Below are 23,092 nucleotides of genomic sequence, written 5' to 3' on the forward strand. Positions count from 1 at the left end.
GTTATGTCTACATCTTGGGTAGGCATATTATCTATTACACTATTATCTACTATTATATTTTGGGATGTTTACAATGAAATTACACAAACATAATTTCTGTGTGCAATCCTGGCATACCAGGACTTGCAATTTATTCTTCTGGAACAAGTCCTCTTGCAAGTTGGTGATTGTTGGCTTATAGATTAACCCAGTTTATCTATGACTTCCCTCAATTTACCAAATAACTCTCATTTACTTTGTTTTTCTTTTTTGTTTTTTTTACCATTTCAAAAACCCACCAAGACATTTGGCAAGATTCAACAATGTGGAAACTATGGGAAATAATGTTTTCCCCAACCAGTTCCATCGTACTAAATGAATAATTATCTCCAAATTGAATAACTGCGATTTTGGCAAAAATGCTTGAAGATATTAATGCAAATGCTAAGCAAAACAGTCTGACTCTATTTGAACTGGATGTTTTTATTACAATTGGAGGGTAAAAGAGGCACCTAACAATATCAAATGGCAAGATAGCAAAGACAAGCTTGAAGTAGCTAAAACTGATATTCATACCCTCTGGCTAAATTTATATCTATGAGGATAGTTGTTTCTTTCTTGCACTAGAATTGCATGAATGAAAGTATCAAACAACTATGTATGAAGTCTTTAGATTTTGGCAGTGAAAATCTAACTTTACTTGTGTGTCTTATGCTGCCTTTAAAAAAAATTAAACAACTTCAGACAGATTATTTCAGGGAGTACATAAAATACCAGATGAAGACACAAGGGGGAAAAAAATCATAAAATTGTTAAGTTTTTAAAACTCGACTACATTTTTGTCTGTATTTCAGGAATGTAGGCTGGAGTGCCAAAATCATCTATAATCCCTCAGTGCTAAAAATGTAACAGTTACACTGAAAATCAGCAACTTTCAGCTCACCTAATTTCCCTCCCAAAATACCCCATGCACATTCTTGGCCTATATCATTATGAATCATCTAAAATTAAATCTTGATTAGAAAAAGAAATGAGAAGAGGATTAAGAGGAAGTAGTGATTTCCCTTTACCCCATTAAAATAGAGCACCTGTACATTCCAAGTAGGTTACCCAAATGACATCCACATGCACAGGCTTAAAGCTAAAAACCTTTTTTTGTCATCAGAAGAATCAAAAAGTCCAAAAGCAGTGAATGGTTTCTCTCTCTCTCTCTCTTTTTACTATATATATATATATATATATATATATATATATATATATATATATATGAATACATGAAAGGGATATAGATAGATCGGTGTCCTTGTTTCAAACATTAATACAGGTAGGAATTTCTTTTGTGCTTTGAGTCTCAGCTACTGTGGAAATACTTCCTGTAGTAAAGAGAAATAAAAACATTAAGAAATAAAAATTAGCAAAATAACAAAGTGTAACTGAGGGAACAGAAAGCTTCTCGGTATCCTGTCATTGGATACTTTGAGTTTAATCATTCTTCACTGAGATACTATGCCCCTCTTGAATGCCTGCTTGTCATTTAGAAGGCTGAACATAACATCTTGCTCTTGTACTAATGAGCACTTCTTAACCCTGTCAAATTAGGGCCCAGCCTGTGACAGAAGGAAAGAACTGGACTCGTTGAGGTAAAGTGCATACGTTTGATAACATTTGAAATTAAATATAAGGTGCTAGGGTTCTGACAATCTGCTGAGGTCTTGTCTTTACTCAAAGAGTGGATGTCTCAAACAGTGAGCAAGAAATATGCCATGAATCAGATTTTACATTTAGTGGTTAATTTATAGAGAATTGTTGAGGAACTAAGTCTGCTCAAAAGTTCCTAAAGCCATCATCTTTGGGCTGTCCAAAACCTCCCTGCAGAATTGACCATGAATTATATTTTCTTTGTTGATGGATCATGGATTTTAGAGGAAATGTTTCTGTTCTCTGAATCTGTACTGCTATTCTTTCTATTTTTAATCACATGTGGGGATATTTTCACTCATACCCATATAGTTCTGTAACATGCATTATAGGCTTTGGCAGCTGTCATACATTAAGAGTGTTTCCAAATTTCCACTCCAGTGCGTATTCTTCTGGAAATATTTTTCCAAACCATAGAAGAACACTACAGAATGGAAGAAACCCATCTGCCCTTCAAAAACTTGAAAGCCTGTTCATTTATTTAACCTTATCACCTAAACTGGCCATAAAAGGCTCTTGAAACAATAAGATAGATACAAAAACAAATGTCTTATATTAAAATATGATCACAGCAGGACTTAAAAAAAACTGTTTTCTCTCTCTCATATTGTCCAAGGCTGAGCCCAAACATTTCAAAACACTTTTAAGTTGAGTTGTGGTAATTACTGGCTTGGATACAGCCAAGGCTAAATCCAAATAGGGTTGCCAGATATCCATGATGAGCTTGGACAGTATAGAAACCACCTGCTTTGTCCACTGCCCAGGACAATATTCATAATCAAACTTCATGACTGGCAGCTCTGGAAGGGCTCCAGATTGCCTTGTTGTACTTCAGCATGGTTGCTTTGGCCTTTGTGTTCTGCAGGCAGCTGCCCCAGTCCCCACCCCTTCAGCTGACCACCAGTGTACTAATCGGTGGGTCAGCAACCCAGCGCACCTGCGCCTGACGAGCATTCCTCAGACATCTGACCGCCAGTGTGCTTATCAGCAGGGCAAGAGTCTATGCACTGTCTGGTCCTGGACCCTGGGCAGTCCTTGGCTGTCTGGTCACGCTCGCTGGTTGGTGTCCAGGATGTCCAGGAGATTTTCCTCCCAATAGCCTCTTGTGAACAAGAATTGGTCTTTGGAAATCTGGCAACCCTACAAATAACCCCAGCTAGAATCAGTTGGATTCATTAAAAGTACAATCCTTGAATACTAATCCAAATGCGCAAGGAAAAGGGAAGGAAGAGAAGTAAAGCTGATTAAGAATAAAAACAGCTTCAGTAATAAATATAGTTGCATGCATTTGATCATAATCATTTACTTACGGAAGGGGTGCATAACTTGTGCCCCAACAAAATACTGCTGATTGGTAATATATGAATGTTATTTTTCATTTTTGTCAAATTTGGGGAAAATATTAAATTCATAAAGCATGCACATATTAGCTGTACCTATTAATTTAATCTATCTTTAAGTTTAAAATGATATCAAATATACTTTTTTTCCTATTGGCCTCACACACTTCTTTGCCCTAGCCTTTCCTCAAATGTTGAAACTTGACCTCCGTCATTCTAAAGCCAAAAATGTTGTGAAGCTTTGTGCACTAACCAGATTATGACAAGTTAGACAACTGGAATGCAAATGGGAGAACTGGACAGGGCCCATTCAAAGGCCCGTGCCATGCCGATATGTGCAGCAAAGCATCTGAAAATATTGCATTGGCAAGCTCACCTCCAGCAAAGCTTTCCTCAGGGTTTATTCAAAATTTGTTGATATAGGGCTGCCTTTATATGAAATTCAGAAATTCTAATTTAAATTGTAATAACAATTGGTCTCTTAGACCTACTTGAAAAAGGTGTATTATGCCTGTTTTTCAACAGCTACCACGGCTGCACATACATTTCTGAGGGAAATATAAAGTAGTGATTATCACTAACACCCTAAATTACTAAGGCCTAGGTTACTCCAGGGTATCCTTTCTTTGCATGATCCCACAACTCAACAAAATTATCAGGAGATATCCATCTTCAGGAATCACTTGTGCTGGCTGGGGAATTCTGGGAGTTGAAGTCCACACATCTTAAAATTGCCAGGTGTGAGAAACATAGGATACTGCAGTGACTGTTCTTGGAAAGCACAGCTTTTTATTGAAACTTATTTATTACCCATTGCTGCTGAATTAATTGTAATGGTTTCCATTTGTGTTCAGTTTAACTCTTATGAGATATTGCCTAAGCGGTGTGATATAAATAAAATAATAAAATAGCAAAATAAATACAGCTAGTATTGTAATAATGGCAGCTAGTAATCTGTTGTGGACCAATAAAGGAGAATTTTGTACTTTGTCTAGTGAATAGTTCAAGCTCATGGATACACAGACGATTTTATGGCAGGAGATAGGAACCAAAAAACTAGGAAACAATTCCTTAAATATAAAGTATTTATAATGGCATAAGAACAAATTTTCACACTCCTAAGCAACTATTGAGAGATTTCTTATAGTGAAAGTAAAACTTCACCTCATATTTTCTTACTCATTAATTAGAAGAGGCAGAAGAAAGATCTTTGTGTTAGTTTAGAGCAATTTAGATGTGTTAATGGAGCAGTGGGAATATTGAGTGTTTTAGCAGAGGAGGTTGGAAAAGTCAGAATAGATTTAGCCAATCAGAATGCAAACTTTGACCAGCTGTTGGCTGCCGTAGTTTATTTACCTATGGGCTGGTATCCAACTTCTCATCTACTAGTTGCTGTGGGGTCATCAGCTCCCTCTGAGGGACATTAGGGATGCTTTCACTTTGACTGCCTGGACTGACCATCTCTTGATCTTTCTCATTCTGCATCTGTGCATAAACATTAATGCCCGGAATCTTCCTAAAACATTAACAGAAACCATCATTGCTATGTGTCTGCTAAGGCTCTCTTTGAATTATGCTTTCACACCTGACAGAAGGATGGAAGGAGAAATAAGGAAAGACTCATACCTTTTGAATTTGTAGATTACAAATACTGCCAGTCCCACAAATACTACAGACAGCAGCATTAGCATGGCTGAACCACTGTGGCTAGGCGTGACATCTATGAGTGGGGCTATAAAAAGTTAGAGAAGTATAAAAAATTAGATGCCAAGTATTTTAATGATACATTCAGTCTTAGGTACAGAATGAAAGTGTAGAATGACAGCTCCTTTATTTTTTTAACAAATTGTCACTGATGTCCTTGAACTTTTCCACCCAAGGTTGTACTTTTATTGAACAGTCTGTACAATTGCCTGTCCTTTGCCCATTAGACAAAGGACCATGCTTCTATAACCCTAAGATCTGATACATAAACTGACAAACTTTTCAAAGTGGAAGTCAATAATGCTTTATTCAAACTGGCTGTGACAGAAACATAGTGATTCATGTGGCTTCAGTTCTCAGATTGTTACCTGATGCAGATTAAGCCCAAGGAATGCTAATATCAAGTGACAAAAGTACTTTTTCACCTGCTTCAGCTGTGATAATTCAGGTCAACCTGTTTCTGGATATTACAACATATGTATTAAATTAACCAAAGGTAATAAATAAAATGAATATACTGCTGCAATGTTGATAGGCACTCATGGGATGTTTTAATTCAGTCTTTGGAACAAAAAGTGTCTCTGTTTTTACCTAGTTGTCACTGTAAGTACATTTGTTCTGGCACTTCTGAATTAAATCATATACATGATTGAAAAAACTTTCAACTTGTTAGAATTAAAACTTGATGTATGAATGTCCTTTTCTATCCTTACATACAGAAGCACTGTACATATATAGCCAATGCCATATGCATGTATAATTTCAGCTACATTTTCAAGACTTTGTTTCTGGATTTAAATAAAAAATGAAGAAATGAAAAGAACTGCTGGCAGTTCTCAAAACCATTAAAAGTCAATTTAAAAAACTGATATAGCAGACAGCCCTTCCTCTGCTGTAAAGGTATCCCTCACCACTAAACTTTGCGAACTACCTCTATTCCCAGCATTTTTTTCTTTTTTTGAATTTTCACTTTTCTAAGACTGCAATACTCTGGTCATTAACTGGGATTAAATCTCAATAAACGCAATAGAACTTAAGTAAATACAGTGGTACCTCTACTTACGAACGCCCCTACTTACGAAATTTTCAAGATACGATCAGCTCCGGCCCCAAAAATTTACCTCTACTTACGAACTCGCCTCGACTTAAGAACCGGATCCGCGGCCATTTTCCGCCAGTTCCACGTGGTCCGCGACCATTTTCCGCCCGTTCCACGTGGTCCACGGCCATTTTCCGCCTATTCCACGTGGTCCACGGCCATTTTTCCGCCCGTTCCACATGGTCCGTGGCCATTTTCCACCCGTTCTAAGTGGTCCGCGGCCATTTTTCTGCCCCTGACGCATGGTCCGTGGATGCCGGAATGGGTTAATGGTAATTACATTGAACCTTATGGGAAAATTTACTTTGACTTGCGACCAACTCGACTTGCGATCAGAGTCACAGAATGGATTAAGTTCATAAGTAGAGGTACCACTGTATCTTGTACTACAATATCAGTCTAGCATTTGATCACAAAGAACTATTTTAAATACATGTCAATAAAAGTAGAAAATATTCTGTATATTCTGAATATAGGATCTGCAATTCTATCATCAAATCATTGTCAATTAATTGTGTCAGCAATGCTAGATACGTTGTTAAAGAATCAATACCAACCTGCTGTTAAATGAGCAGCATGGACAAGGATTTTAACCCCAGGCTTTAAGTCAAACTGGATGGCATTTTGGTTTAATTTCTGGACCAATATTTCTGAAATCTGGAATAAGAAAAAAAATTATAAATTCATTGGGGTACAACCCAAAGGACAAAAACAATGCTCTAACCTAAAGAGTGCTGATCACTGAATAAAGAATGAAGAAGTCTTGGTGCACGTGTAAAATTATTATTTTTTAACAAACAAGCAAATGTTTATGAATGGTTTTTTTATCCCCATAATTTAATCTTTGAGTTGGTGGGTGATGTTATTACATTGAAGGAAGCAACAATATAAACTGAAGTTCTATACTAAAGAACTAGAAATTGCAGTCTATGAGCCATATATGGCCCAAAAAGCACTCCTCTTATACCCACAAATAGACTACGGCAGAATAAACAGCTTGGTTGCCATAGCACTATCTTACAATCAGGACCTCTTTGAGTCTTTGTGTCACATACTTTTGAAATGCCACCCTTGATATGCTGCACAAAATTCTCAATAAAAATTGCATACTTTTCTTCTCCACAAAGGTGTTTTATTCTTCCTTCACAAAGAGATTTTCCAAAATAAATACCAAGAAATTATATTTGAAGAATACATATATCAAAAGAATGAACAAATCTGCAAAGGTGGGTTTTTCCTCTCTACTCGATGCAGGCTTAACAACCAAAAGGGTGTCTTTTAACAGAAATACCCCCTGTTGAAAAACTTCACATTCAATGGTCAATATAACAGCAAGTCGACTTTCTTTTTTTTTAACTGGATACTGATTTCAGAGAAATCATCTTATGTACAAGACCTATTATTTTTACATAAGGCTTACCATATGATGCAATCACATACGATTATTTTAAACAATTCTTATTCATCTACAAATGTTAATGATGAATTATCATACAAATACATTTCCATCCATTGTAAGTCCATTTTCAATATTTTTTTTATTTTGTTGATTTAGTTTAACTCTAAAATGCAGCTCTGATGTGAACAGATGCTCTGTCTTCTATTCTTCATATGTGAGAATGTTGTTTTCTATTATCTATTAATTTTTTAAAGTACATCTGGCTCCTGAATTTAATACTGGCTACTGATTGCTTCCCCTTCATGGATCACTGCCTTGTCGTGGCGAAGGGGCTTGCGTAACTCAGTGAAGCCATGAGCTATACCGTGCAGGGCCACCCAAGACGGACAGGTCATGACAGAGAGTTCGGACAAAATGTGGTCCACTGGAGAAGGAAATGGCAACCCACTCCAGTATCCTTGCCAAGAAAACCCCATGGACAATGTTAAAAGGCTAAAAGATATGACGCCGGAAGATGAGCCCCTCAGGTTGGAAGGTGTCCAATATGCTACTGGGGAAGAGCGGAGGGCAATTCCAAGTAGCTCCAGAAAGAGTGAAGCGGCTGGGCCAAAGCCGAAAGGACGTTCAGCTGTGGATGTATCTGGAAGCGAAAAGAAGGTCCGATGCTGTAAAGAACAATATTGTATAGGTACCTGGAATGTAAGATCTATGAACCAAGGCAAGCTGGATGTGGTCAAACATGAGATGACAAGATTGAACATCGACATCTTGGGAATCAGCGAACTGAAATGGACGGGAATGGGTGAATTTAATTCGGGTGACCATTATATCTACTACTGTGGGCAAGAAACCCTTAGAAGAAATGGAGTTGCACTCATAGTCAATAAGAGAGTGGGAAAGGCAGTAATGGGGTACAACCTCAAAAACGACAGAATGATCTCAGTGCGTATCCAAGGCAAACCATTCAATATCACAGTCATCCAAGTCTATGCCCCAACCACCGATGCTGAAGAAGCTGAAGTTGACCGCTTCTATGAAGACCTACAACACCTTCTAGAACTAGCACCCAAAAAAGATGCCCTTTTCATCATAGGGGATTGGAATGCTAAAGTAGGAAGTCAAGGAGTAATCGGAATAACAGGCAAGTTTGGCCTTGGAGTACAAAATGAAGCAGGGCAGAGGCTAATAGAGTTCTGTCAAGAGAACAAGCTAGTCATAGCAAACACTCTTTTCCAACAACACAAGAGACGACTCTACACATGGACATCACCAGATGGTCAATACCGAAACCAGATTGATTATATACTTTGCAGCCAAAGATGGAGAAGCTCTATACAGACAGCAAAAACAAGACCAGGAGCTGACTGTGGCTCAGATCATGAGCTTCTTACTGCAAAATTTAGGCTTAAATTGAAGAATGTAGGGAAAACCACTAGACCACTCAGGTATGACTTAGATCATATTCCTTGTGAGTACACAGTGAAGGTGATGAATAGATTTAGAGGATTAGATTTGGTAGACAGAGTGCCTGAAGAACTATGGACGGAGGTCCGTAACATTGTACAGGAGGCAGCAACTAAAACCATCCCAAAGAAAAAGAAATGCAAGAAAGCAAAATGGCTGTCTGATGAGGCTTTACAAATAGCTGTGGAAAGAAGGAATGCGAAAAGCAAGGGTGAAAGGGAAAGATATAAGCAACTGAATGCAGATTTCCAGAGAATAGCAAGGAGAGATAAGAAGGCCTTCTTAAATGAACAATGCAAAGAAATTGAGGAAAACAATAGAATGGGGAAGACTAGAGATCTCTACAAGAAAATTGGAGATATGAAAGGAACGTTTAGTGCAAAGATGGGCATGATAAAGGACAAAAAAGGCAGGGACCTAACAGAAGCAGAAGAGATTAAGAAGAGGTGGCAAGAGTACACAGAAGAACTATACAAGAAAGATCTTAATGTTCCTGATGTCCACGCTGGTGTGATCACTGACCCTGAGCCAGACATCCTAGAGAGTGAAGTCAAGTGGGCCTTAGGAAGCATTGCTAACAACAAAGCTAGTGGAGATGACAGTATTCCAGCTGAGTTATTTAAAATACTAAAAGACGATGGTGTTAAAGTGCTGCACTCAATATGCCAGCAAGTTTGGAAAACGCAACAGTGGCCACGGGATTGGAAAAGGCCAGTTTATGTTCCAATTCCAAAGAAGGGCAATGCCAAAGAATGCTCAAACTATCGCACAATTGCACTCATTTCACATGCTAGCAAGGTTATGCTCAAAATCCTACAAGCTAGGCTTCAGCAATACATGAACCGAGAACTACCGGATGTACAAGCTGGGTTTCGAAGAGGCAGAGGAAATAGAGATCAAATCGCCAACATTCGCTGGATCATGGAGAAAGCACAAGAGTTCCAGAAAAATATCTACTTCTGCTTCATTGACTATGCAAAAGCCTTCGATTGTGTGGATCACAACAAACTGTGGCAAATTCTTAAAGAGATGGGAGTACCAGACCACCTTACCTGTCTCCTGAGAAATCTGTATGCGGGCCAAGAAGCAACAGTTAGAACCGGTTGTGGAACAACCGATGGGTTCAAAATAGGGAAAGGTGTACAACAAGGCTGTATACTGTCACCCTGCTTATTTAACCTATATGCAGAGTACATCATGAGAAATGCCAGGCTGGAAGAATCACAAGCCGGAATTAAGATTGCAGGGAGAATCATCAACAACCTCAGATATCCGGACGATACCACCCTAATGGCAGAAAGTGAAGAAGAACTAAAGAGCCTCTTGATGAGGGTGAAAGAGGAGAGTGCAAAAGCTGGCTTGAAACTCAACATTAAAAAAACTAAGATCATGGCATCTGGACCCATCAATTCCTGGCAAATAGAAGGGGTAGAAATGGAAGCAGTAACAGACTTCATTTATTTGGGCTCCAAGATCACCGCAGACGGAGACTGCAGCCATGAAATTAAAAGACGCTTGCTCCTTGGGAGGAAAGCTATGGCAATCCTAGATAGCATATTAAAAAGCAGAGACGTCACCTTGCCGACAAAGATCCGCATAGTCAAAGCTATGGTTTTTCCAGTAGTAATGTATGGCTGTGAGAGCTGGACCATAAAAAAGGCTGAGCACCGAAGAATTGATGCCTTTGAACTGTGGTGCTGGAGAAGACTCTTGAGAGTCCCCTGGAATGCTAGGAGGTCAAACCAGTCAATCTTAAAGGAAATCAACCCTGATTGCTCATTGGAAGGATCGATAATGAAGCTCAAGCTCAGATACTTTGGTCACCTAATGTGAAGAGAGATCTCTTTGGAGAAGACCCTGATGCTGGGAAAGATTGAAAGCAAAAGGAGAAGAGGACGGCAGAGGATGAGATGGTTAGATAGCATCACTGAAGCAATGAGCATGAAACTGAGCAAACTCAGGGAGGCAGTGAAGGACAGGAAGGCCTGGCGCAATATGGTTCATGGGGTCACGAAGAGTCGGACACGACTTAACAACTAAACAACAAACAACTGATTGCTTGGCAAATACCATTCAGGGCTCACTGTTAATTAGAAATCTTTTTAATTGCCTAAAATTGAAGTAGTTTGAAAAGAGTGTATTTCTTGCACATGCTTTATACAGTATATGAGTGAAGATGGATCCAGATGGACATTCCATATGACCCACATTGTATCTATCATATTTGAAAATGCCTTTTCTGCTCCCACCTCCCTATTTTTTTTTCATTCAAACTATACTTGTTTAAAACAAGTCTTTTAACAGATTCTGTTTATCTAGATTATTTAAACATTTTCATGGCAGATGGAGAAATACCAGAAGATATAACATAGGCTGTTTTAAAGTAGGTGCACTGCAGATTTTTGAAATAAAAGTGAAATAGGAATTTAGGCCAAATTAGAGATGTTAAATGCAGGTTTGTATTGAAAGCACAGGCTTTTAAAAAGGCAAATGCATCAGACAGATCAGGATTATATCAGTTGTGGAGACATCCAGTTTGTTCACTCAAACAAGAACCTTCTACTTGCTTCAGTGATGCCTAAAGATTTTTTTATAACTGAGTCCTGAAAGAAGTAGGAATGAAATAAGGAAAAAGCTGTAGGAGTTAAAAACAGGGCTAGGAAGGTCCACATTCAAATCCCCACTGAATTATGAAGCACATTTGGTAACATGAAGTCATTTATCACCTTTCTGTGTAACTCCCTCACAGTTTTAAGATAAAATGGGTAAAGAACAATACACACTGCCTTCTGCTCCTTGTTATAATGTAATACATAAACAAATTAAACTCTCCCTATTAAAAAAATTGTTAATATCTATGAGAGTGATATCTTTAAACTTTCTTAAGATACATAAACACAACAGCTGAAGACAAATTAAGTTCTAGTCACATACCATGATGAGAATCAGGGGGCTGGGAACAACAAATGACAAAATGTAAATGATAACACTATTAGGTTAATGCCACATTGTATATACATACAGTATATTAGATGTCAAGACACAAGCATAAAGAGGCATAATTTGTATGATGATGTCACCATGTTTGTTGTTATTTTGTCCTCATCATTGTTTGCTGTGGTTATTGTTGTCACAGTGTCATTTTGATGCTGGATAACTGAGTGAATCACAGAATGGCTTGGCTATGCACAAATAAAATGTATTTGTATTTTTGGAGATATATTACAAGTTTGAAATATCAATGAGAATTTTTAACAAATCCAGAGGAACTGAAACATTATCATAACATTTGCAGTTCAGCCTATCAGGTGGTTTTTTTGTTTTTTAGTTTTTGATACTATTGTTTGCAAAAAAAAAAAATTATTTAAAACAGTTATTGTGAGCCCACTACCAAAGGATTTTATGGCAGGCGGCAACTCATAAAATAACCAGCATAAAACAGCAAAACCAAGGTAAAATAGCTAATGATTGAAAAAATAAAAACAAACTTAGATAACTAACAAAGAAGCATTAAATCGGGCTGTAAATGGTAATTCCTAAAAATGACAGGTCTTCATTGATGCCAAAAGAGATAGAATGACTAAAATTGGGCTGTAACTGCAGGTTTGCAAATGTATTTATTGTGGCAACCTTTTAGAAGCCACTGTGGTACAGATACACATATAGAAATCATGTTGATTTTCATGCCATTTAAAGCATTCTTGGCCTATAGAGCACAATTGTCCATGTATGATGCTTTTGTTCTATGGTGGGAATTCTCAATTTCTCCTTAAAACCGGAATATAATTATGCTAGTTTTAGTCTGTCATCAGTTTCAGAGTCATAAATACTCTCCTGTTAACATGTGACAGATGAGGTAACCAAATAATTATAGACATAACAGGGAATTCACAAGTATAATACATAACATTCTATAAAATCAATGCCATGTACAAAAGGGTCTGAACTTTTAGAAAAGGTGGGCTTTTACAGTCCCAGTACAAAATAAAAAAGCAAATGGTGGTTTGGATGGCAGCCATAACATCAACAACTTTGAAGAGAATAACAAAAACGTAGTTTTCCTTATAGCAATTATGATCAATGGTCTCAAATTTATATTGTAAAGAACAAGTAGAAATTACCTACTTAAAGAATATAAGCTGTTACAGTAACTTGCACTGAAGAATACTGAAGCCTAAAATGCTTTATACATACACACATACATCATGTAATTCACTAAGAGTCAAGTAGTATGTAAGATTTAAAGAAACAGCGGAGAACAGGTTTTGAAAACTTAGTTTTGTATATAGAAAATAGCTTTGAAAAAAAAAGATGTATTCTATAAATATATTTTAATGAGAGAAGGGAGGGAAGGAGGAAACAATAATATTAACATATTGAAGTTTGGTGGAGCAAGATATTTAAGACTGGTCCTAGTGGGGGTTGGAATGCCATTTGGCCTTTCCATTAGACAAATATTGACTAGGGCTGCCACTATAAATATTATAATAATTAATCTATTATTGATAAGAAACCCACTGAAAAAGGAAATTATTACCTTCATTGACTCATTCCTTGCTTTTGTTGAAAATGGTTGCTTTGACCCAGGTAATATTGCTCCCACCCAAATATAGCCTCACAGATATATTAAGCCTCACTTAAATGAAATGAAGTACGGATGCAGCACCCAATCCCATTTGTTTCACTGGCACTCCCACAAAAAAATTTCAGTCAAGGTCTAATTTTAAAGCCGGTGCATTGTGACAATGCCCCTAAAAAACGAATGTTGAAGTATAAACCATGCTGAATTTTAGTAGAAAAACAAACAACTTCCATTCAGAACTGCTATCATGATACTTGTACAAATTTATTTTACATTATATGTATTTCATCTTTCATCAACAGGTCTTATATCCTTCAGCAACTTGTTTATTTCAACTGATACATGAACCTGGATGCAATGTAACTATCTCATAATATGCTATATCATGAACTTGGAACTGAAGACTACAGGAATTCAAAACAAAGAGGTAGAGTTTTAAAGGTACTTTACAGAACTGCACTTCAAAAATAGGAAACAGAGGAGGTTTAAAACAGGGACAGGCAACCTGAGACCCCAAGCTGCATGTGGTGAACCATATCCATTGAGCGCCCCACCCAACTATCATTTCCTAAAAAATATGGCAGCAGTTTCCCTGCAATTTGAGTAAGATGCATATAAAAACTGTAGCACAAGCCCCTTATAGATTTAATCAATTTTTAAAAAGTAACTCTCCTCTTCAAAAATAAAGAAATATATCTAAAATTCTGGATCTGTCCATGTGCATGATATTGCCCATCACCATATTCATTGTGAACCTATTAATTGAAAAATACTGCTTGATGTTCACAACAGATACAGTCATAACAATGATAGAAGGACACATCAAGAATATGATACATAGTAAAAAGAATGTTTTATTAGAGAAAGACTTTTGTTTACACTGCAATCTTATGCAATGGAGCTTGGGACTCAGACACATTTAAGCAATGTATCTTACATCTGAATAAACATTCACATAAGCAGAAGTAAATGTTCAAGGACATGTAGAAATTTCAAAAATGAATAAATATGTTTAGTGAAAAACAACTCCATTTTTAAAACTGTACTTCATGTTCTGTGAGTTGTTTAAGAGATTCTGAAATAAAATGTCAACAGTGGATTTGATGTACTCAGCCTTTGGTTTCAATATGAATGTCAATGTCATGATAATACGATCCAGTATAATTAGGATATAAAATGAATGAACTAGGTCATATGTGGGTGTACAGGAGTCTGAGTTCACAGGCACAGAGAAACAGGGAGAGGTGCAATGCTGCCCTCCAGTGTCTTACTGAAAGCCACTTTCCCTCAGAAGGGTTGACTTTCATACTTTCTGCTACAGTTATTTGTAACTTTGCCATCATAAGAATTTATTGTAATCCCTCTGTTCTTCAAATTCTTCTTGGTAAGATAAATTCATCCTCTTGGTTCTCATGTCACTTGGTTCTTGGATTTGTCATTGCTTTATAGATCTTGACTTTAAAAAATGGCAAAATGAGAATAAAATGCTTAGATAAATAAACATGCATGAAGATCTCATAACTTAGGGTAAGCTACTTTAAAAATGCATATATTGAGAAAAATATTAAAATGTTATTTTTATGCATTTTTAAAAATCTACTGACTGGGATGGTAATGGAACAGCATATAAGAAACAAATGAATGCCTGGGACATTGGCATGGATTGAAATAATCTGATCACCTCACCCCTTATGCAGCCACACTTAGTTATTAGTCTCTAATTACATTTTTACTAAAGTTTCCAAGCCTCCTTTGACACACTGAGGCACTGATTAAGAGTATATGTCCTCACCCCCTATGAAATGGTGGCATTGAGCAGTAAATTTATTTGTCTCCTAAAACCTGTTCTTGAAATGACATTATTTGCATGACTTCAGGCTGTTTTATTTAGTGTGTCATTCAGAATAATAACACACTAAATGTGTTAAAATGCTCCCCTCCCCACTTCTTTATGTACACATTCATCAGTGGAGCCACTGTAGCACAATTTTGGTCTCATTTTTTAAAAGTTGGTATGCCTTCTAACCTTCAATACTTGGCATACAGAACCCCTGCAACTATGTCCACATATAAATCTGGCACGCTTTAATTAGAGGTGTGGTGATGCTGAACTCTGGGAGTTCAACTGTGAGAATTACAAATTCGTAACAATTAACTCTTGCTATAGGGTATCACATATCTACAGAGCATAAAACAGATTTCTCTCTCATTCAAGTCCCTTTGCACAATTAAGAAATTTAGAATCTGATTATATCTATACAATTATTGGATTTATCAAAACAATTATCTCTGAAGCTTAGTAACATAGTGTCTGGATTCATACCTTCCACTATGGCATATAGGGGCTTCTTTTTAATTTAATATATTGAGTAAATACACACATTTGATTGTAAGTCATGGTTTAGAAAATTCAGCAAGATGGATGAGCCAATGTTGTGGCTCATACAACAAACCATGGTTAACAAATTAAGGTTAGCACCTGTAAGTCCAGGACTGTGGTTTTATATTAATTGGAAGCTGCTTCAATAGGAAGCTTATTAAATTATTAACACAAATTCTTAAATTCAGTAGGAACCAAATGTGTTAAAAACCACGTCTTTTCAGGTGAAAAGTTATTCTCATGTTTAATGTCCCATACGGATCTCATATGGGATAAAGAAGGAGTAAAATCACTACAATTGTTCTAATACTTTTAATATGAATTGTTCTGAGTAGGAACTTCAACCCCAGGCATAAAGAACTAGACTGATTTAAGGAACAGTGTGAACTCCTCTGGATTTCGCTTGTGTGTGAAGGTATGAGGGACTGGACTTTGAAGAAGCAGGACAGAAAGAATACTGACACTTTTGAACATTGGTGTTGGAGAAGAATCCTGAGAATACCACAGACTGCCAAGAAAATAAACAAATGGATCATTGAACAAATCAACCCAGACTTCTCACCCATGGCACAAATGACAGACTCAAATTATGATACTTTGGAGATATTATACACCTAGCTCTCTGGAGAATCTGGAAAAGATGGAAGGAAAGAGAAGAAGAGAATGACCAGCAGCAAGGCTACAGTGAGATACAGTGATGATGAGTGCACCGTGGGAAAACCTGAAGGACCAGGTTAGGTACAGATCATCATGGAGAAAATCTGTCTATGTGGTCACTAGGAGTCAACACTGACTTGATGGCACATAATCAAGCCAAATATTGTCTATCAGCCTTGTACAGGTAACAAGAACAAGCTTGTTCAGTGTAAGATACATATCAACAACAAAACAATGCTGAACATGTTTTTGTAGGAAAACTAAAAATGCCTGGGCTTTGTTCAGGTTCATGAGGTACAAGTTTCATAAGCCCATCATAGACATAGAAACGTTAAAGCTTTGAGCTTGTGCCAGTGCTGGCACACTTAAACTTGCAGCTAAATTAATTAAGAATGCCTAAATACAGATAATCTTATTTTGGTTCAAAAAATTGGACTATCACCATTTCATATCCAGTGACTTAGCTGTTTTCAGCACTACAAATAACCCTTTCTTTATTATTATTATTTTTAAAAAAGATTAAAAGCTATGCCTTTCAGGGTAAAAAGTTATTCTCATGGTTAATGTCCCGTAAGAATCTCATATGGGATACAGAAGGAGTAAAATCACTAGAGGTGTTCTAATACTTTTAATATGTACTGTTCTGAATATTGAGCAGAAAATCCAACCCCAGGCATAAAGAACTAGACTGATTTAAGGAACAGACTGAACTCCTCTGGATTTGGCTTGAATGTAAGATTTGTGTGTGTGTGAAGGTATGAAGGCCCAAAATTTTATAAAAAACCATTTGAATCAGTTGAATCATAGCAGGACTTCCTCAGGACATCCTAAATCAAGTATCTGCTCTATAAAAGAATATCAGCCCATAAAAGAACTACCAGTTCCTGATGTCAGGCCCTAGCATGTATGTATGATTGCAGGACAATTACCCAAATACTGCAAACAATATTAAAGCTAGCAACCAACAGAATGTAATCTTCCTTAGAAAGATTTTCAACATTAATTATTAGTTTATCATTATTAGAGTTCAAAGTCAGTGGAAGAAAAACTGGCTAACCGATTAAGCATGTGTGTAATAAATTGACTCATTAGTCAAATGAAAATATTATTTACATTAAATGATAAATTTAATATTAGGGTTTTGCAGACTTACAGACTTACCAGAGTAGAAATAAACATACCTTTTCTAGCAAAACTATATTAAAAATTATCAGTGAATCATGGAATCCAGATAATTTCTTAATTGAATGTTGAAGGAACTATAATTGAATTATCTGCTGAATTATCTATAGGTGATACCCCTTCTGAATATCCTGCCTGTCTTTCAGTGATTAGCTGTTCCCTTTCAGTCCATTCTTGTACAGATATTTTGCATACAGTTTGCTCATGGGCTGGAAGGCAGAAATAATGGAGACCTGTGTCTATATTTATCTCAGACATGGGTCAGGAGTTGGTTAAGCCCATGAGCAGAATGAATTTGTTGCTGACTGGATTATTCCTGGTGCCATTTTTCTTTGTTTCCTGGTATGTTTTATTTATTGCTTTTTATTGTATTAATGTTTTTATTGTGTTAGCTGCCAGAGTTGCTTTATTTGAGCTGGGTAGCCACATAAATCCAATAAATTTATACTTACTGTTAAACTAAATGCTTTGGTTTCTATAGCAATAACTTGGTTGCCAATTTTTTCTTTTTCTCCTTTACGTTTGTTAATGTGTAACTACTCATTCAGTGACTGCAGGCACAATTTAGAGAAAATTGGAAGGCTATAGTCATGAATAATGCAAGTACTAATAAAGATTGCTATGAATTAATAACTATATTAATGTGAGATGTGTGTGATCATCACTTTCTAGAAATGCTCAATGTAAATTTCTTAATAGTTCAACATTATTAATATGCAACATAAAAAGAACCAAATACCTGTTGCAGATCTTCAGCTGTTTCTTTACTTTCTCCTGTGGTATCCTTATAGGGCAAAATAAAGAGTTCAGCAGATGTAGGTAAACCTGGCAGGATCGCTACCAAAATATGTTCACTGGAAATACTTGTTGCCTAATGTGTGGAAAGTAAAAGTAACAGTACGTTAGAGTAACATCCAAAGCTTTGTCTCTGTAGTTAAAATAAACTAAAACTGATTGTCTTCTAATTTATTTTTTTCTAAATTTACTGACTTTATTAATCAAAACCATTTTATTTATTTAATTTATATCCCACCATTCTGTTTATTCCAACATCAATATTCAAAAAAATACTTAATAAAGAAAAACACATACCACCTTTAAATCTAGAACTGATTTTTTTTCGCTTCTTTTGCTCTCAACCTGATCATCAAATACAATTGCATTCAAATCCACATCTTCCATTCAGAAAATCCATTCTCCATATGCACTCTAAGATAAGCATTTTACTTTCCCCCATAAGTATCTCTCAGCAGAGAATTTTTGACAGTGCTAAATAGGCTTAATGTGATTGCTGGTTTTTCAGAGACTTAAAAAATACAGTTAAAAAAAATACCTGCAAAGAAAAATAATTAATGAACATGAACGACACAAATAAAGAATGTATCATGTACTGTGGTATTTACAAAATCAAAATGGAAATCAAAACAAATAGACTGTTAGGCCAAAAACAACCTAACACAAGGACCAATTAATGCTGAACTTCAAAATCTCAGGATAAATTAGGAGGAAAGGAATTTTAGAAACCTGATAAACAGGTGGAAAGCCATGTAACAATCCTATTTAGATCTCACACAGCTCAGGGTCTATCTTCAGTAGACATAGAAGTTGACAAAGGAACTAATAGGAGCTCTACCACACGTGATATATCAGACTAACCCAGTCAGGTGCTTTTCTTGAATTCACAGAAACAGTACAGACAATGGCAAGACACAGTTACAATAACGTAAGTTAGAAGCAGAATATCCAAAGTACATTCTATATAGGAAGGCATATGCATTTGGGATGCATACAGACAAGACCAGGGACTGGTTATGTGGGACTGCCTGTTTCCAATTATTTTTGCCATTCAATAAGATCTGATAGGCTTGGCATGCTCCAAGTTCTATCACTTAAACAATGTCATCTGATGAAATACAGGAGACCTCTGTCACATACCTGCCCACATAATAGCATTCCCACCAAGATCTGGATGTCCTGACCCTGCTTGTCTACTGAAAGGCTCTAAAAACCAAGTTTTCCCCCAAGCATTTGAAGTTTTTTGAGACCATCTTGCTTGTTTCTAGTTGTTTAAACTGCCTTTGTTAAATATGGTTAATTATATTTTATTCTTTTGTGGTTACTATTTGTTGTTTTTAACTCCATACAGCACCCTGAATCACACATCAAGTACGTAGCTATATAAATTGAATGAACGAATGAACGAACGAACGAACGAACGAACGAATGAAATATGCTACGAGTAAGGCTTGTATCTCTTGAATGTACTTCTGGGGGGGTGGGGAGGAGCCATAAAAGAGCTGGAAATATAGGCATCCGGTATAAGGTATGATGACATTATGTAATTTGCATTACTCATACCATGAATAATGTCACTTCCTCCCACCCCCACCCAAGTTCACCCAATGTATATCCCAGTTTGCAAACTCTTGGAGCTCATTTGCCTAGAGTTGAAAAGACTGAAGTGGGTCCCATCTATTGATGAGTCCATTTTAAGAAGAGGATATTATCCCTACAATGAAACATATTTTTAATGTATATTCTATGTGCGAATATTATAGATTTACTGTGTGAATTTTGTGCTTCATTTATGATGAGAGCATGATCTGCTCAGGCTTAAAGTTGTGGTGAGCCTATGATAGCCCATGTTTAGCTATTTTTTTCTGCCTTAACTGTGATATTCAAATTTTGTTCAGAAATATTACTTGCATTCTGGCAAGAAAATTTGTTTCTAGTCGACAAAAAAATTGGTACAGGTCTTGGAAAACTATTTAGACTGGAAATACTCAGATCTATATTCCATCACATTCTTGAATTGTTCTCATCAATCCCGATAGATAACTAGTATTATAGAACTATACATTAATTCCACAAACGTATTTAGCACCATGGTCCCAGCGTCCCTTGATCTGTGTTCTTCTGCACCATAACTTTGAGAAAGTATGATGAAGGAATGTGCATTTCAGATTTTCCATTGTTGAACCAAGGTGACTGTGTTATTAATGAAATACATGATCATAACACAGGCACAGCAGAGACTGCAGTGATCCATATGAACAAAATGCTAGACTTAAGTAGCATACACAGATGGGAATACAAGATAGACACCAAACTATATATTTAAAAGGGTCTTTGCCAGCTAGTAAACAAAACAAACACAATCCCATTTTTAGCATGCTACAAAAGAACACATTTACAATGATATGAGACCAAGGCATCTGTGACTAGTTTCATTGAAAAAAAAATGGTGAGATAAAAGAAAAGGAGAACAAAAAACTTTTTTTCTGAAATTAAATGAATGAGAATTTTTTATATTAATCTGATAAACAGGAGGAGTATTCCTGCGAATAGTTCTTGTGTCTTAAACTGGATTCAGATTCTTGTAAGAGCTCTTTTCAAAGAGATTAGTGGAAGATAACCAAAGCATATGAATAAAATATGGCAATTTCTTTTACCTCAACTAGAACTGTCTTGATAACTCGACCAATGTCCCGTCTCCATTCAGGAATATCTGGATTGTATTCATCCAGATTTGGAGAAAACGAAAGCCGTAAAGACTGAAAATGCTCTAGGAGGAAAAGAGAGAAATAGAGTGAGATGAAGAGAAAGAGAGAGAGAATCACAGGCTCTTATGCATGAAAACTCTTGAGACATAGCTACTGCATTTTTAAAGCGAGCTTGGATTTCTAATCAATTGGATTGATGTCCATATCAGACAACAGATCTTACTTAACATCCTGATCCCATAAAATGTGCTGACAAATAACTGCTTAGAATTGGATGAGCCAAATGTCAAATCAGGACATTGCTAGACATAATGGGACACTACTGTGGCAGTCAAGTTGGAAAAAAAACAAACCAACCTTAGAATATCTTTTTTTCTTTTTTCTTTTGTTCTACAGCACTAGGGCAAAGAAAAAAAGGGGGGGGTCCCCTGTTTTGCTTTTTTTTTTTAATGATGCTCATGTTAAAATAGCATACATTTAGGCAAAGAGGAACAGATTGATATTTTCAATTCTAACTAATAAAGCTAAAATATATATCCTACTATCAGTGCTGGATTTAGAGTTGATGAGGCCCTAAACTATATAAAGCTTAGAGGCCCCTTGTTAAAAAGTTATACCAGAAGGTCTCACAAAAGTGCATATCAAAACAGGACCTTGGGTCACCACAAAAAAATTAAAAACATATATTTGCCTTTTAATTATTTAATAGCAAGGTATTTAAAGTGAAAAATACAAATTATTTTCAAATGAATGCATTTACTGATTACATATTTATCATTTGGCTGGCTGGATCTCTCTCATAGATTATAATATAGTATATCTAAATGTAATTTTTAAAATAATTTTAAGATATATTAATACGTATACAAAATGCTGACAAAATAAGTAATCAGGATCACTTTTATTAATATAAGTATTATATTAATACTTGTTGTTTGCAAGATGTTCTGAAATATTGTGAGGCCCTGCAGACTATGAGGCCCTCAACTCTAGCTTGTTTAGTTTATGCCTAAATCTGGCACTGCATATAGCATCAACTAAAGGCCTATTTGCATGATCCCTAGGGTGCAATAAAGTTCTTATACTTATTTCAGTATTAGTTACTTGGCAGTTTAACTATAAACTTCTCATGGAAAATAGGCCATTTGAAAGAACTAATATATTTTAAAGGATTATATATTGAAAGATATTAAAGGTATCTTTTGAAAGTGTTGCAGTGGTCTGCATAGCCATAGTGAGGAAGAGAGAGGAAGAGGAGAAAATAGCTGTATGAAACAGCTCCTGAATGTTTGTCTTTGCACTTCATTTAGCAGACTGTAATGCTGTAATTGTATTATTTGCCCGTTTTAAAGAATTATGGCATTTAAAAGTCTGCAAACATGAGGAATATCCAATGCCACCTGCACTGATTTCAAAGTGTTTTCAGTTTAGATCCTACTGATTAAACCAATTTCAACTTTGCACCGACCCAGAACAAATTCGAAATGAAGATAAATCTGAAGCTTTATTGGTAATCAGCTCATTAAGTGTTACTGTTCTATGAACCAAGTTACTAGAGAGGCTTAAAAAAGAACCCAGACAAGTCTTCATTTGCATGTCTTCAAACACATATTGTGGTTTGGTGTGTGTGTGTTTTCTTCAGTATTCCTCCAAATACAGACAGTTTGTATAGCAATTAAGTTGTTTGGATTTTGAAAGGATGCAAATTAAACACTTGAAAACATCCCTCAAAATAAGACCGGCTGCATGGCAATTACTTTAAATTACTACTATAAAAAGGGAAGGAACTGAGTGAGGATTTAAGAGAAGTGTTACACTAACTTCAGCATTTGAAATACCTGTATGTAGGAAACTATTCTATGCAAGATAGCAGTGTTGTGAAAGAAAACTTTAGCTCAGGTATTTTTCATCACTGAATAAGGTTGGCAACATCAAGTGGGAAAATGCAAATGCTAAATAATTTTGTATATATATATATATATGTGTGTGTGTGTATGTATGTGTGTGTGTGTGTGTATGTATGTATGCATGCATATATATATATATATATATATATATATATACACACACACACACACACATACATACATACACACACACATACA

The 23,092-nt window shown here is 36.2% G+C and overlaps 1 protein-coding gene across 3 annotated transcripts in view; it reads right to left on the reverse strand.

The window, feature by feature from the left end:
• Positions 1-1,239: 1,239 nt before the first annotated feature.
• The window catches only part of LOC103048882 (VPS10 domain-containing receptor SorCS1), a 426,712-nt gene continuing 404,859 nt past the window's right edge, over positions 1,240-23,092 (reverse strand). Inside the window, exons 22-27 of one of the 3 annotated variants that reach the window (XM_088131613.1) lie at positions 20,937-21,049; positions 18,224-18,355; positions 6,378-6,477; positions 4,644-4,749; positions 4,374-4,533; positions 1,240-1,352 (exon numbers count right to left, since the gene is read on the reverse strand). In XM_088131613.1, coding sequence (XP_087987739.1) covers positions 4,374-4,533; positions 4,644-4,749; positions 6,378-6,477; positions 18,224-18,355; positions 20,937-21,049 — 611 coding nt within the window. In that variant the 3' untranslated portion in view covers positions 1,240-1,352. Of the gene's footprint in view, positions 1,358-2,684; positions 2,818-4,373; positions 4,534-4,643; positions 4,750-6,377; positions 6,478-18,223; positions 18,356-20,936; positions 21,050-23,092 lie in introns of those variants that run through there. The other 2 variants (XM_088131614.1, XM_088131612.1) reach the window with 2 other exon arrangements.

Source organism: Python bivittatus, unplaced genomic scaffold (genome assembly GCF_059951505.1).
Source record: "Python bivittatus isolate LINGU-HERP-01145 unplaced genomic scaffold, Pbiv_v1 ctg000980_np1212, whole genome shotgun sequence".
NCBI lineage: Eukaryota > Metazoa > Chordata > Lepidosauria > Squamata > Pythonidae > Python > Python bivittatus.